The sequence below is a fragment of the Conger conger genome, chromosome 3 (genome assembly GCF_963514075.1).
Source record: "Conger conger chromosome 3, fConCon1.1, whole genome shotgun sequence".
NCBI lineage: Eukaryota > Metazoa > Chordata > Actinopteri > Anguilliformes > Congridae > Conger > Conger conger.
In genome coordinates this window covers 2,214,135-2,230,794 of record NC_083762.1, presented here as the reverse complement: position 1 = coordinate 2,230,794, position 16,660 = coordinate 2,214,135, and the positions used below count along the sequence as shown (strand labels likewise).

Here is a 16,660-nt window from a genome sequence, read left to right as displayed (position 1 = left end):
ACACACTGAAGAAGGGCTCTCCCCAAAATATCCCTGTGGCATTACACTCTCAGAAAGAAAGTGTGTGTCACTGCACCACTGCACCTTGTGGCCCTTGACAGCAATATATAATTCATTTGTACCTTTATTTGTTAGGAAAACATACTAATTTGTACCAAAGGAGAACACTACTGTACTTTCAGGGTACATTTGGGAAATGTTCTCCTGGAAGAGCAGAAATGTACTTCCACTGTCACTGTACGTCTGAGAGTGAATTAAACTGCTGAATGATGTCACAAATGGTAAATGGCTGGCATTTATATAGCGCCTTTATCCAAAGCACTGTACAATTGATGCTTCTCATTCATCCATTCATACACACACTCACACACCAACGGCGATTGGCTGCCATGCAAGGCACCGACCAGCTCGTCAGGAGCATTTGGGGGTTAGGTGTCTTGCTCAGGGACACTTCGACACAGTCCGGGCGGGGGATCGAACCGGCAACCCTCCGACTGCCAGACGACTGCTCTTACTGAGCCACGTCACAGTGTGGTCTGCCAAGGCTACAGACGGTCTGTCTTGCTATCAGAGCCTGGCGATATCAGAGAGACTGTGAAGGATCTCCTGCTGATTCTATTTGCATTGACTTCACATTACAGTGTTTTTATTTCCTCCAATGCGGGCAGGTGCAGAACAGGGCTTTGTAGTAAACAACCTTTCGTTTAGTTCAGTCAGCCTTTCAAGTTTAACGCCAGAACTCTTACCCTCTCAGCCTATAGGCCAGCGGAGGATGGGAGTCCCCCTATAGCCAGGTTCCTCCCGAGATCGGGGAGTTTCCTCACCGCTGTTTGAGGCTTCCTACTAGGGACTCGTTTCCCTGATACGGTATTTTGGAGCTTAGGATATTTCCCCTTTTTTATTCCCGTCTGTTGTCCTGTTAAGCGCCTTTGGGACAGTCTGCTGTGAGAAACGCGACACGAATAAAACTGAATCGAATCGAGAAACCCCAGAGTCTCCTCACACCGGCACAATTTCACACACACATCAGACACTGGAGTGGAGACACACTTTCACACAGAGAGCGTCTCCAAGCTGTTTACTGCAGCGCTCTCTCGTGTGATAGGCTGAGATTTGATTACGAGCCGGCCGATTGGTGCTTGACGTAATCAGGACGAAGTGGGAGAGGTTTTCTCTCATGTGCTTCGTACAGCTGCTGCCCATCCATCCCATACCCTGCTCTGTCCTTGACTAGTCTGGTCTGTCAGGCTGGCCTGGATCGGCCGTGCTGTGACATCATCCATGGGCGAAACGCTAGCTTCTTATTGGCTACACAGAGATGAAAGCTCACTTCCTATTGGCTGCACAGAGATTAGAGCTCACGTCTTATTGGCCAGCCATCATAATAGGGCCCGCCCTTGTCCTCTCTCCCAGAACACCTGATCACAATGCACACACACAGGCATCGAACATCCGGACGGAAAGGTCCATTAGCAATCATTTGTGAAATGCAGGTAATGTGTATGACATCACTGCCAACACAACGGGGGCTAACGCCCTGTCTCTGTGTGCGGCTCCTCGACTGTTCAGTCATGAGTTCATGGACGGTAGTGCCTGGTGTGTGTGCTGAGAAGCACTGATGCACCTGCAATGTTACATTCCAGGAATATTGTGAGAACATTTTGTGTTACCATCAGGCAGTGTAAAATAGTCACTGCCTCTCCTGTAGTACAGTGTGGACTGTAGGGTGTAAAATAGTCACTGGCTCTCTTGTAGAGTTGTGTGCCAGTTTGGTCTTGTTATGCTGCATCATACCGTAGATATCCTGCATCCTAGTTCCACTGGAATTACTGGGCCCTCAAGGTCTTAACCCTTTACAGAGCTGCTGGTCAGGAGGGGCCACACCACCACAGGACCAGGGTCAGCTGCCTCCAAGCTAAACTAACCGGATACATTGCCCTGGGTCGTGGCAGACGTTCTGTGAACTGTTATTGTCCTGGGCCTGGGGGAAAATATAATAATATAATTTTCATAAGTACACCTGCCGGCCCTGCATCCGTGACAGACATGGAGGAGGAGTGTGCCTAGGAATAACGTAATGATATCATTTTCATAATTTCGTGGAGATGTGTGTCGCTGAATCGCAGCGCCACCCGCCCCGGGAGGGACCGTATTTACGCTGACCGTTAGCACGTTAGCACGTTAGCGATGCATTATCCATTCCTGCTGGCGTTGCACTCATCGAGAGGAGACCGCTCTTAATGGGACCCATTTAGCCTCGCTGCCAGGGTAATAGACTGTAGTCTCCCATCTTTCCGGCGGCTGGCTTCACCTCTTAAAGGGACAGCGCACCTGCTCGGGATCGCAATCTCTGCGATGCCCCAGTACCAGTCAACACGAAGCCAGGGGGCAATCGCCAATTTCTGTAGATATCTAAAGTATGCCGCTGTGCCAACACACACACAAACCCTCTGGCCCACTTAAAAATGGGCATAAAACCTCAAACTCATACATAGGCCCAGACACATACAAACAGACTATGTATGAATAAGCACATTGACACACTCTCCACAGCCACGCACACACACACACACACACACACACACACTCACTAGAACTAAATTGCGCGTACGTTCAGATGCGATATGTAAAACCTCTCAGGATGTGATCGATCCAGGAGCGGTCAGTGGCGGGTGGCGGGGGGGGGACGGAGAGGCAGGCGTCGGCCGTCCGAGTTCCCAGTTCCTCCAGCTCTACCTCTCCGTCCGGCATCCCGCCCGGAATTCTCCTCGGAATTCTGCCTGCCCACGGAACGCTGTCGCCCGGGCAACCACGGGAGCCGGGGGGATTCCCAGGGGGGAAGCATCCCTGATCCGTCAGGCACCGCGGGTCTCAAGCAGGGATTTTCGCTTCTGCTCCAGGGGGGCTCCTTGGGATTTTGTCACGGGTAAATGGTGTGAAAAGAATCGGGATTTGCGGGGAGGCTGTGCGGCGAGCTCGGAGCTGGCCGGCGTGACCCTGGCAGGACATCCTCGGCAGACACCGAAGAGCTTCTTCTGACGCATCTCCACGAACACGCAGAAACAGAGCCGCAAAACAGCCGCAGTCCGTGCAGCAGAAAGCAGATATTTAAGAGCACAGAAATGCCCAATGAGAGAGAGAGCGCAAACTGCAAAGTGCGAGACGTTCCAGAGCCGTGGAGCGAGGCGTTAGGACACGGAGCGTGAGGACGGAGACGGGGAGCGTGAGGTTCGACACACTGGGGCCCCTGTCACTCGGCGGCACTGACCGGCCCACACAAGAATGCCAACAATCGCGCACTCTGGGCTTTGTGCATTCAGACCCCGGACAGCGGAGGAGAGAGGGAGAGTGAGAGAGCGAGAGAGAGAGAGAGAGAGAGCTGTCTACAGACAGTGTGGCTTCCCAACAGAAGCCTGACATAGCTCCGGACACTGAAACCCCGGCTGGTATTTTTGGGGCGACTTTGACTCGGATAAAATGGCGTCGTGCTGCTCCGGAGTGTCTCTGAGAAGCTGCTTCCTGTCCTCAGGTTGGTCCTTGTCCTGGTCTCTGTAGGTCCTTGTCCTGGTCTCTGTAGGTCCTTGTCCTGGTCTCTGTAGGTCCTTGTCCTGGTCTCTGTAGGTCCTTGTCCTGGTCTCTGTAGGTCCTTCTCCTGGTCTCTGTAGGTCCTTGTCCTGGTCTCTGTAGGTCCTTGTCCTGGTCTCTGTAGGTCCTTGTCCTGGTCTCTGTAGGTCCTTGTCCTGGTCTCAGGTTGGTCCTTGTTCTGGTCTCAGGTTGGTCCTTGTCCTGGTTTCTGATTGGTCCTTGTCCTGGTCTCTGATTTGTCCTTGTCCTGGTCTCTGATTGGTCCTTGTCCTGGTTTCTGATTGGTCCTTGTCCTGGTCTCAGGTTGGTCCTTGTCCTGGTCTCTGTAGGTGCTTGTCCTGGTCTCTGTAGGTGCTTGTCCTGGTATCTGATTGGTCCTTGTCCTGGTCTCTGTAGATCTTGGCATGAGCAGGAAGAGTAACTTGCACAGGAACGCCGCTGCTTGTGTCCCGGTGCATTATGGGTAACGCGTTGGCTCGTGAAGGTAACGCACGCGACCAGGGCCCCTGCACGGAGCCCCAGGTGTCCTGCCCAGTGATGTCATCACTAACTCTGCTACCCCCCCCCACGTCCCCGGCTTTGTCAGTATTAAATCAGTGCCATTCCCCTCTCTGTGTGAAGCTTTGTGCTGGTCTGCGCTGTTCTGAGGAGGTTCCCTGGTGAATGACGACTCAGTTCAATCAAACGATCTTTTGATTTGCGTTGAGGCCTGGTGGTTATGCAACAGAGACGGGTAACAAGTCAGGATGTTAAAAAATATCTCGGAGGCTGATGCCAGAGATGCTCTTGGGTCCCATGCAAAACCCAAATTAGTGCCACATCAGGATCAGCACTGCCAACGTCATGTTGCTTGAGCTTCTGTGACGAACAGCCGTCCTGTTATTTCTATGTGATTTAAAAGCATGTTGTTGGGTCTTGTCAGGTGTTTGCATTGTGTGGCATTATTCCCTGTGTGTGCATGCTTGGCTTAGGTGTGTTTGGCTTGTGTTTTGCATGCTTCCCTTTGTGACGTTAGCTTGTGTGTGTGCGTGTGTGTGTGTGAGTGTGTGTGTGTGTGAGTGTGTGAGTGTGTGAGTGCGTGTGTGAGTGGCTTGTGTGTGGTTTTCTGTGTAACTGTGGAGTTTCACAAACTCCATCATAACTTTGTGTTGTTGGGTGACTTTGTGTCTTATGTCAGGCCCCCCTTTGTGAAGAGGATTTTGACCTGGGGGTTGTGTTCCTGGTTTAATAAAAGGTGGAGTTAATGGCAATAACCTGCTTTCTGCCCCTCAGACATACCCCCCGCTGAGCTAGACGCTCTCTGGAAAGACCCACCGTACACGTTGGCCGGAGCCAATGAGCTCTTCCCAGGAAATGACATCATGACCACAGATAAAGGTGGGAAAGACCTGGGACCAATCAGCTCTTGGTAACGCCTGTGTGAAGCGTGAATCTCGACTCACCGGCACACTGACACTAATGACAACATAACAGCGACACTGCATGAAACAGCGCTCTGCATCATAGGCCAAATCAGAAGATCTCGAGTTGCAGGAGCTAATAAGCACAGACACACTTATTGATGAGAAAGTTTCTATATTACTAAACTAGGAATTTTTTACACATTTACATATAAACTTTTCTTTACAGAATATCTACATATTTACTACTTTATTCTTTGATCACTAATTTAAATCACGATTTAATCTCAATATGAAAGTTTCAGTTTCAAACGAATTATTCTATTTATCTCTAATTTATTTTGATATCTAATTGAATCCAATTTGCATGAAATAAACTGAACTAGTATTCCTATTTTACTATTTTACTTAAGTTTGCTGTTTATTCAAAACTCAATCATACACCTTCAGTAAGATGAATTGACCTTTTAACCAAAAAGAAATCTTACCTCTGTTAACACTAAACAGTTCAAACAATTCAGTATACACAAAAACAATAAATCACTTTCAGTTTCTTTTTTTCTTTCCACAGTCTCTTCATTTTCTGAGTTTGTTCAAGGATACTAGATTTCCAGTGTGAAGATCTCATTGCACACGCATTGCTGTGTTATATCATGTTACATCATTTTGACATATTCTATTAGATATTTAGATAAAATCTGATAAGTTAGTCATGTTTGCAGTTCTACAGGTTAATGCACTTTAAACCTGGGTTACATCTTCTCTGGAAATGACCTCATGGCAGGGCAGGTGGCTTTGTGGGGGCCACAGCTGGCTGGGCCCCGTGTTTCGGGTGAAAGCTGCGGTTCTGCACTGAGCTCTGAGACCTGCCAGTGCTGTTCAGGGCTGCCCCATGAACGTGTTTGGGAGGGGCAGCTTGGCCATGCTGGTTGACCAGCTCATACCCAGCTAGACCAGTTTATGACCAGCTTGGCCATGCTGGTTGACCAGCTCATACCCAGCTAGACCAGTTTATGACCAGCTTGGCCATGCTGGTTGACCAGCTCATACCCAGCTAGACCAGTTTATGACCAGCTTGGCCATGCTGGTTGACCAGCTCATACCCAGCTAGACCAGTTTATGACCAGCTTTGCCATGCTGGTTGACCAGCTCATACCCAGCTAGACCAGTTTATGACCAGCTTTGCCATGCTGGTTGACCAGCTCATACCGAGCTAGACCAGTTTATGACCAGCTTGGCCATGCTGGTTGACCAGCTCATACCGAGCTAGACCAGTTTATGACCAGTTTATGACCAGCTTGGCCATGCTGGTTGACCAGCTCATACCGAGCTAGACCAGTTTATGACCAGTTTATGACCAGCTTTGCCATGCTGGTTGACCAGCTCATACCCAGCTAGACCAGTTTATGACCAGCTTTGCCATGCTGGTTGACCAGCTCATACCGAGCTAGACCAGTTTATGACCAGCTTGGCCATGCTGGTTGACCAGCTCATACCGAGCTAGACCAGTTTATGACCAGCTTTGCCATGCTGGTTGACCAGCTCATACCGAGCTAGACCAGTTTATGACCAGCTTTGCCATGCTGGTTGACCAGCTCATACTCAGCTAGACCAGTTTATGACCAGCTTTGCAATGCTGGTTGACCAGCTCATACCGAGCTAGACCAGTTTATGACCAGCTTTGCCATGCTGGTTGACCAGCTCATACCGAGCTAGACCAGTTTATGACCAGCTTTGCCATGCTGATTGACCAGCTCATACTCAGCTAGACCAGTTTATGACCAGCTTTGCCATGCTGGTTGACCAGCTCATACTCAGCTAGACCAGTTTATGACCAGCTTTGCCATGCTGGTTGACCAGCTCATACCGAGCTAGACCAGTTTATGACCAGCTTTGCCATGCTGGTTGACCAGCTCATACTCAGCTAGACCAGTTTATGACCAGCTTTGCAATGCTGGTTGACCAGCTCATACCGAGCTAGACCAGTTTATGACCAGCTTTGCCATGCTGGTTGACCAGCTCATACCGAGCTAGACCAGTTTATGACCAGCTTTGCCATGCTGGTTGACCAGCTCATACCGAGCTAGACCAGTTTATGACCAGCTTTGCCATGCTGGTTGACCAGCTCATACCGAGCTAGACCAGTTTATGACCAGCTTTGCCATGCTGGTTGACCAGCTCATACCGAGCTAGACCAGTTTATGACCAGCTTTGCCATGCTGGTTGACCAGCTCATACCGAGCTAGACCAGTTTATGACCAGCTTTGCCATGCTGGTTGACCAGCTCATACCCAGCTAGACCAGTTTATGACCAGCTTTGCCATGCTGGTTGACCAGCTCATACCCAGCTAGACCAGCTTTATGACCAGCTTTGCCATGCTGGTTGACCAGCTCATACCGAGCTAGACCAGTTTATGACCAGCTTTGCCATGCTGGTTGACCAGCTCATACCGAGCTAGACCAGCTTTATGACCAGCTTTGCCATGCTGGTTGACCAGCTCATACCGAGCTAGACCAGTTTATGACCAGCTTTGCCATGCTGGTTGACCAGCTCATACCGAGCTAGACCAGTTTATGACCAGTTTATGACCAGCTTTGCCATGCTGGTTGACCAGCTCATACCGAGCTAGACCAGTTTATGACCAGCTTTGCCATGCTGGTTGACCAGCTCATACCGAGCTAGACCAGTTTATGACCAGCTTTGCCATGCTGGTTGACCAGCTCATACCGAGCTAGACCAGTTTATGACCAGCTTTGCCATGCTCATTGGCTCACTCGCCCCCAGCTTGACCAGTATGATCAGCTGGTCAAGCTGGCAAAGGTGGATTTTTTACGCTTCAAGCCGTAAAATCACACTCATTTTAAGACAGAGCTCCGGCGTTAATGTTTGTGTCGCCAGCAGCTACAGAGGAAGCCCGAAGAACATCCTTCCTTTTCCATTCACAATCTGGGAAAGCCATTCCCGTTTTCCAGAGGATATTCCCCCTTCTGGACACGGGCTACTGTAGATATTTATAGACACCGCACCGTCTCCAGATCCTGTTTACTTACAGCCAGGAAACGGCATGCTCGCTAATACAATTCTCATGTCGTGTTTGGCGTAAACAGAACGTGACATCGCGAACACAGGTACGTCGGGGTAAGGATGTGCTTAGGGCTGGTCTGTGTTATGTATAGAATTTAAAGATCTGAGAAGCAGATAAGTCTGCTGACAGAAGAAATTGTGCCATTAGTTGCGTATGGTTTTATAGCACTGTGTGTGCCCTCAGGCGAGGTCAGGCATGCCGTGTGAAAAATACTACATTTCAAATAATTTTTTTAAACTGTAATGCACTTTGCTTAGTTACAACCCTCGAAAGAACATTTAGTCCTGTGTTGACATGTCACATTAACCTCAGCACATCACTTGCTTTTGAGCGGGGTGCACTACGACTACTCTCGTAACTTTAGGAGGCGTGCCAGAGAAGGAAAAAGCTTGGGAAACGCTGTTCTAGCATATTCTCTGCACAGTCTTTTCTCTGACTGGGGACTCTCTCCCCTGGCCTCTCATAAGCGGGACACACTGAAGTGGGTACATGGCAATCCTCCAGCTTTGACAGTACAATAAATTACATTATGATAACTCAGCAGTGGGCGGAAGTGTAGCACAGTGGTTGGTAAACTGGGCCTTCACCTCGAAGGTTGTGGGCGTGATTCCCGAGTGCCTGCTGCGGCTGAACCCTTGAGAAAGGAACTCGACCCGAACTGTTTCAGTGCATATCCAGCTGGACACATGGGATTGCATGTAAACACTGTAACCCAGGCCTGCTCAGCTCTGTTGCTGGAGATCTACCAACCTGTAGGTTTTTATTTTTCACCGCAAATTCGGCACACCTACTAATTAGTCGTTTTCAGAGATCTCTAACTGAGGTGTGCTTTATTAGGGTCGGAGTGAAAACCTACAGGATGGTAGATCTCCAGGAACAGGGTTGGGCAGCCCTGCTCTAGCTGTTGAATGAGGTGTGCTTTGTTAAGGTTGGAGTGGCAGCCCTGCACTACCACAATGAAATATGACTGTAAGCCCTGAAATAGTCCACACAATATGACAACATTGGTCTTGTTTTGGTTCAGGTGAGGACGACCAGCCCCAAGAGCAGGGCCTGGAGGCGGAGCCAGAACCAGTAACAGGAAGTTACTGGAAGGAGAAGGCGGCGTTCTGCCGGGGCAGCACTGTCTCTCTCGCCGTCGGGGAGCGATTCTCCTCAGGTGAGGACCACACCTGGCAACAAGCTGCAGACGCCAGCTCTCATCCTGTTATGGCTCTGTTCCAGTGTGTGGATGGACCCCATGGTCTGGTATCTGTTAAGGCTCTGTTCCAGTGTGTGGATGGGCCCCATGGTCTGATATCTGTTAAGGCTCTGTTCCAGTTTGTGGATGGGCCCCATGGTCTGGTATCTGTTAAGGCTCTGTTCCAGTGTGTGGATGGGCCCCATGGTCTGGTGTCTGTTAAGGCTCTGTTCCAGTGTGTGGATAGGCCCCATGGTCTGGTATCTGTTATGGCTCTGTTCCAGTGTGTGGATGGGCCCCATGGTCTGGTATCTGTTAAGGCTCTGTTCCAGTTTGTGGATGGGCCCCATGGTCTGGTATCTGTTAAGGCTCTGTTCCAGTGTGTGGATGGGCCCCACGGTCTGGTATCTGTTAAGGCTCTGTTCCAGTGTGTGGATGGGCCCCATGGTCTGGTATCTGTTCAGGCTCTGTTCCAGTGTGTGGATGGGCCCCATGGTCTGGTATCTGTTAAGGCTCTGTTCCAGTGTGTGGATGGGCCCCATGGTCTGGTATCTGTTAAGGCTCTGTTCCAGTGTGTGGATGGGACCCATGGTCTGGTATCTGTTCAGATTCGATTTAAGAACAAATCTGTTCGTACGAGTGGTTCTTCCATAAGGCTCATGTGTTCATAAAGACACACTAGTCTACATTCTCCTGAATTGAGAGTGGGGGTTGTAGCAGTGACCGCATTTCACTGACCATTCAAAATTTGGAGGGAAAAGGGTAGCTAGCATTAAAAAAGAGGCTGCAGAAATCTCATGCCTAGAGCCGCACTTCTGCAAACAGTGATGCTCTTTAACACCGGTAATGAATGAGCATTAATGTGCTCCAAACTCTCGGTCTCTGTTTCCACTTCATTAGTCATTGCTTATTACTGTTAAACGTATTTAATCACATCCTTAATCATGGCTCCACGTGCTCTGCCAAAAATATCCCCCTGAAGCACCTAATGAATGGTCTTTTATCTGTGCAGCTGTACAGCTGGTGACATGGACACAGCGATCATGGGAAGTGTAGTCTGTCTCAGCAGCACAGAGATCATGGGAAGTGTAGTCTTTGTCTCAGCAGCACAGAGATCATGGGACGTGGAGTCTTTGTTTCAGCAGCGCAGTGATCATGGGAAGTGTAGTCTGTCTCAGCAGCACAGAGATCATGGGAAGGGTAGTTGTCTCAGCAGCACAGAGATCATGGGACGTGGAGTCTTTGTTTCAGCAGCACAGTGATCATGGGAAATGTAGTCTGTCTCAGCAGCACAGAGATTATGGGAAGAGAAGTCTTTGTCTCAGCAGAAGAGTGGTTATTGGGTGCTGTTGTGTATTCATTAACTGCACAATGTTTACTCCTAATCTGCTCATTTGTTTGACCTTTTGACCTGCTGCAAGCCAGTGGCACAATTTCTTGAAGCTCTCAGTTAATATTTTAGCAGGCATTAAGCCTTCCTAGCTGTTCTTTACACCAGCAGCTGGGCACACACACACACACATACGCACATAAGAGAGACATACTCTCTCAAGCGTATGTGCACACACACAATCGCGCATGCACACACAGACACAGACAGGCACACACGCACATACACCATCTGCTCTATTGTGTTAGCTGATCCCATCAGCAGAGATTTAAGTAAGTGGTTTAATCCTATGCAGTTTTGTTAAACGTGCTTAAAGACAGCACATGTCTGTGAGAGGCCAGCAGGATGACTTTAACTGACCTTTGAACCCCTGTCCTTTCATCACCCAATTACATGGCAGCAACTAAAGCAATGCAGACATGGTCAAGAGGTTCAGCCGTTTTTCAGACCAAATGTCTGGTTTGATTATCTCAGAATCTGCTGATCTTCTGGAATTTTGTCGACAACAGTCTCTAGAGTTTGCAGAGAATGGTGCGAAAAACAAAAAACATCCAGTGAGTAGCAGTTCTGTGGTCAGAAACTCGTTGTTAATGAGAGAGGTCAGAGGAAAAGGGCCAGGCTGGTCAAAGCTGACAGGAAGGTCACAGTCACGCAAATAAACATGCATTACAGTGGTATGGAGAAGAGCATCTCTGAGCACACAACGCATCAACCTCTAAGAGGATAGGCTACAGTAGCAGAAGACCAATAAGTAAAAAAGTCTAATAAAGTGCTTACTGAGTATATATTGTGCTGGTAGTGTATGTGTGTAATTGTGTGTAATTGTATTGTGTGATTGTATTGTGTAATTGTATTGAAACTGCAGATGTGTTGCTGCTGTTTTGTGGGAGGTGCTTATGTGTGCTTGTGTGTAATTGTGTGTGTAATTGTTGTAATTGTGTGTGTAATTGTGTGTAATTGTGTGTGTAATTGTGTGTAATTGTGTGTGTAATTGTGTGTAATTGTGTGTAATTTTATGTGTAACTGTGTGTAATTGTGTGTGTAATTGTGTGTGTAATTGTGTGTGTAATTGTGTGTAATTGTGTGTAATTTTATGTGTAACTGTGTGTAATTGTGTGTGTAATTGTGTGTGTAATTGTGTGTGTAATTGTGTGTAACTGTGTGTAATTGTGTGTGTAATTGTGTGTGTAATTGTGCGTGTAATTGTGTGTGTAATTGTGTGTAATGGTGTGTAATGGTGTGTCATTGTGTGTGTAATTGTGTGTTTAATTGTGTGTAATTGTGTGTAATTGTGAGTGTAATTGTGAGTGTAATTGTGTGTAATTGTGTGTAATTGTGTGTAATTGTGTGTAATTGTGAGTGCAGATGTGCTGCTGCTGTTTGGCGGGCGGCGGCGCTGCAGCGGTGAGCCTGACGATGACCTGCAGGAGGCGCTGCGCACACGGCTCAGAGTGGTGGAGAGCAACAGCCAGGACGTCACACAGCTCTTTAAGGTCAGAAACACGGCTCTTTAAGGTCTTTAAGGTCAGAGACACAGCTCTTTAAGGTCAGAGACACAGCTCTTTAAGGTCAGAGACACAGCTCTTTAAGGTACCTACACTGCTCCTTAAGGTCAGAGACACAGCTCTTTAAGGTCTTTAAGGTCAGAGACACAGCTCTTTAAGGTCAGGGACACGGCTCTTTAAGGTCAGAAACACCGCTCTTTAAGGTCTTTAAGGTCAGAGACACAGCTCTTTAAGGTCAGGGACACCGCTCTTTAAGGTCAGAGACACAGCTCTTTAAGGTCAGAGACACGGCTCTTTAAGGTCAGAGACACAGCTCTTTAAGGTCTTTAAGGTCAGAGACACAGCTCTTTAAGGTCTTTAAGGTCAGAGACACAGCTCTTTAAGGTCTTTAAGGTCAGAGACACAGCTTTTTAAGGTCAGAGACACAGCTCTTTAAGGTACCTACACTGCTCTTTAAGGTCAGAGACACAGCTCTTTAAGGTCAGAGACACAGCTCTTTAAGGTACCTACACTGCTCTTTAAGGTCAGAGACACAGCTCTTTAAGGTACCTACACTGCTCTTTAAGGTCAGAGACACAGCTCTTTAAGGTCTTTAAGGTCAGAGACACAGCTCTTTAAGGTACCTACACTGCTCTTTAAGGTCAGAAACACAGCTCTTTAAGGTCTTTAAGGTCAGAAACGCAGGGTTCAGTGAAACAGTTCATATTGTGTGACCATCTGTGGTTCAATTAAAACATGGTCGCTATACAAGAGTGGTTCCCTTGTGTAGTATTTTTTATCTTACCTCATGTCCAAGCAAACAGTGACTGGAAACAAGCTGATATTTTCTCATTTAAAGAGATTATTACGTGACGTGAGAGACAGCAGGTACTCATTTCCTCCTGCTTGCGCGTGTCTCTGTTCAGGACCTGTCTGCTCGCCTCCTGTCGGTCCACGCAGAGAAGGACTGCTTCATCATCACGTTTAAGACCGTGGAGGAGATCTGGAAGTTCTCCACTTACCTGTCTCTAGGTAGGGCGGTGAGACCCAGCTCAGGTTGATCACGCCAAAGCTTTGGCCCGTTTCTTTTGTTTGATGAGGGGGTATGGATGACAGTGGTGAGGAAGTGTGCTGTTCTCTTGCCAGGCTACGTGGCGCGGTGTCTGGAGAACTTCCTGTGCGATCAGACGTTCTGGCTGGACTCGGCTCGGCTGAGCGATGTGGAGATCTGCGTGACGGTGGACGAGGAGCACCTGGCCACGCTCTACCTGGGACTGCTGCTGCAGGAAGGCAAGCGCGCAAGCCTGTCTGTGTGGGGGTCAAAGGTTAACCTGTCTGTGTGCGGGTCAAAGGTTATACCTGTCTGTGTGCGGGGCAGAGGTTAACCTGTCTGTTTGAGGGTCAGAAGTTAACCTGTCTGTGTGCGGGTCAAAGGCTATACCTGTCTGTGTGCGGGTCAAAGGTTAACCTGTCTGTGTGCAGGTCAAAGGTTAACCTGTCTGTGTGGGGGTCAAAGGTTAACCTGTCTGTGTGCGGGTCAAAGGCTATACCTGTCTGTGTGCGGGTCAAAGGTTAACCTGTCTGTGTGGGGGTCAAAGGTTAACCTGTCTGTGTGGGGGTCAAAGGATAACCTGTCTGTGTGCGGGTCAGAGGTTATACCTGTCTGTCTGTACTGTCGGTCAAAGGTTTAACTGGTCTGTGTTCAGGTCCAGTGTTTAACTGGTCTGTGTTCAGGTCCAATGTTTAACTGGTCTGTGTATAGGTGGAAATTATAACCTGTCTGTATGTAGGTGAAAGCTTGTTTTGATGTGTTTTAAATGTTGAGTGCATAGCATTGGTTTCCTGTCCCACAGTAAAGTTGAATACCTGACATACCAACCTGGTGAGCTTTGCATAGAGAGCAGTTGCAGAACAGGTGATCTTTGCTTCTGGGCTGCAATCCTTCGGTAGTGTCACAGGTGACTTTTGACTGGAATTTGGGGAACAAAAGGTGGAACAACCATGCTTATTATAACTTAACCCAACATGCCTCTGTAATCACCTGACTCATAGGAATTCAGGTACAGGTGTGTTGTTCTGGAGACAGGTCTGCGCTAAACGACTCTGGTAGCAAACTCAAAACATCTGAGTTTCTTCTGTTTGCAGTCATATCCTGCTGAAAAAAATAAAAAACAGCTCAAGCTAGGTTTTGAAACAGCTAGTAGCTGGTTGATCATTTAGACCAGCTCCCAGCTCGACACAGTTTTGCTGGTTGACCAGTTCAGACCAGCTCCATACTCAGCATGGTTAGACCAGCTCAAGTTATGCTTTGAAACAGCGGGTTGCTGGTATTTCAAGCTAGTCATAGTATAGTCAACGTAGTCATAAAAAACAGTTGGCAGTATGAGTCAGTCATTTTTGGAGATTATATACATCAGTAAGGCAGGAGAGCAGCAACAGAACAGACTGTGGAGTTTATCAGTTTCATTTATGTATATATCATTATGAAACTATGTATGTACATGACCTTCATATGATCTATATATTTAACATATTTTGTCAAAGTAAATTATCAGGAAGGAGCTTCCTAGCATTCCACTGTGCTGTGGATAAGCATCACACAGTCTATAATTAGCACTCTACGCTGTTTCCCATAGAGATTAGATGAGCTAACGTGAGCACTACTGCTTCCCATAGAGATTACATGAGCTAACGTTAGCACTCTACACTGCTTCCCATAGAGATTACATGAGCTAACGTTAGCACTACTGCCTCCAATACAGATTACTTTAGCTAACGTTAGCACTCCACTCTGCTATCCATGAAAATTACATTAGCTAATGTTAGCACTCCACACTGCTTCCCATAGAGATTACACAAGCTAACATCAGCACTGCTCACTGCTTTCAATGAAGCAAATTACATGAACATTAGCACTCCATATTGTTGTTGAGTGCCAACGTTAGCACTCCTCACCACTGTCAATAAACATCCCCTTGAGGGAGCCCCGCCTCTCTAGTGACCCGGAAGTGTTTGTTTGCAGGTTCCTTCTTTGCGAAAGCGCTGTATAACCGCGAGGACGCGGAAGAGGAGGACCTGGCGTACCGGAGGAACGACCTGGTCATGGTGCGGGACACGGGACAGGAGTACCTGTGGGAGGGCACCTTACTGGCCAGCGGACAGCACGGCCTGGTGCCTGTGCACTCAATGCAGCCTCTGCCTTACCCCTTCTACCAGTGAGTACCTACACCTATACCAGTACACCTACACCTTTACTCACCTATACCAGTACACCTACACCTTTACTCACCTATACCAGTACACCTACACCTTTACTCACCTATACCAGTACACCTACACCTTTACCACCTATACCAGTGAGTACCTACACCTTTACCACCTATACCAGTACACCTACACCTTTACTCACCTATACCAGTACACCTACACCTTTACCACCTATACCAGTGAGTACCTACACCTTTACTCACCTATACCAGTGAGTATCTACACCTTTACCACCTATACCAGTGAGTACCTACACCTTTACCACCTATACCAGTGAGTACCTACACCTTTACCACCTATACCAGTGAGTACCTACCCCTTTACCACCTATACCAGTGAGTACCTACACCTTTACCACCTATACCAGTGAGTACCTACCCCTTTACCACCTATACCAGTGAGTACCTACACCTTTACCACCTATACCAGTGAGTACCTACCCCTTTACCACCTATACCAGTGAGTACCTACACCTTTACCACCTATACCAGTGAGTACCTACACTTTTACCACCTATACCTGTGAGTACCTACCCCTTTACCACCTATACCAGTGAGTACCTACACCTTTAACACCTATACCAGTGAGTACCTACCCCTTTACCACCTATACCAGTGAGTACCTACACCTTTACCACCTATACCAGTGAGTACCTACCCCTTTACCACCTATACCAGTGAGTACCTACACCTTTACCACCTATACCAGTGAGTACCTACACCTTTACCACCTACACCAGTGAGTACCTACACCTTTACTCACCTACACCAGTGAGTACCTACCCCTTTACCACCTATACCAGTGAGTACCTACACCTTTACTCACCTACACCAGTGAGTACCTACACCTTTACTCACCTACACCAGTGAGTACCTACACCTTTACTCACCTACACCAGTGAGTACCTACACCTTTACTCACCTACACCAGTGAGTACCTACCCCTTTACTCACCTACACCAGTGAGTACCTACACCTTTACTCACCTATACCAGTGAGTATCTACACCTTTACCACCTATACCAGTGAGTACCTACACCTTTACCACCTATACCAGTGAGTACCTACCCCTTTACCACCTATACCAGTGAGTACCTACCCCTTTACCACCTATACCAGTGAGTACCTACCCCTTTACCACCTATACCAGTGAGTACCTACACCTTTACCACCTATACCAGTGAGTACCTACCCCTTTACCACCTATACCAGTGAGTACCTACACCTTTACCACCTATACCAGTGAGTACCTACCCCTTTACCACCTAT

General features: G+C 47.9%; 1 protein-coding gene across 6 annotated transcripts in view; it reads left to right on the top strand.

Moving 5' to 3' along the window:
- The window catches only part of sh3tc2 (SH3 domain and tetratricopeptide repeats 2), a 30,776-nt gene that overhangs the window by 1,825 nt on the left and 12,291 nt on the right, over positions 1-16,660 (top strand). For 2 of the 6 annotated variants that reach the window (XR_009708349.1, XM_061236397.1), the window contains exons 1-7: positions 2,862-3,529; positions 4,858-4,962; positions 9,096-9,230; positions 12,007-12,134; positions 13,052-13,157; positions 13,272-13,415; positions 15,148-15,340. Coding sequence is in view for 5 of the 6 variants with exons in the window: in XM_061236397.1 (XP_061092381.1) it covers positions 3,478-3,529; positions 4,858-4,962; positions 9,096-9,230; positions 12,007-12,134; positions 13,052-13,157; positions 13,272-13,415; positions 15,148-15,340 (863 nt within the window). In the remaining variant the exon portion in view is untranslated. Of the gene's footprint in view, positions 1-2,860; positions 3,530-3,997; positions 4,070-4,857; positions 4,963-9,095; positions 9,231-12,006; positions 12,135-13,051; positions 13,158-13,271; positions 13,416-15,147; positions 15,341-16,660 lie in introns of those variants that run through there. The other 4 variants (XM_061236398.1, XM_061236393.1, XM_061236395.1 and 1 more) reach the window with 4 other exon arrangements.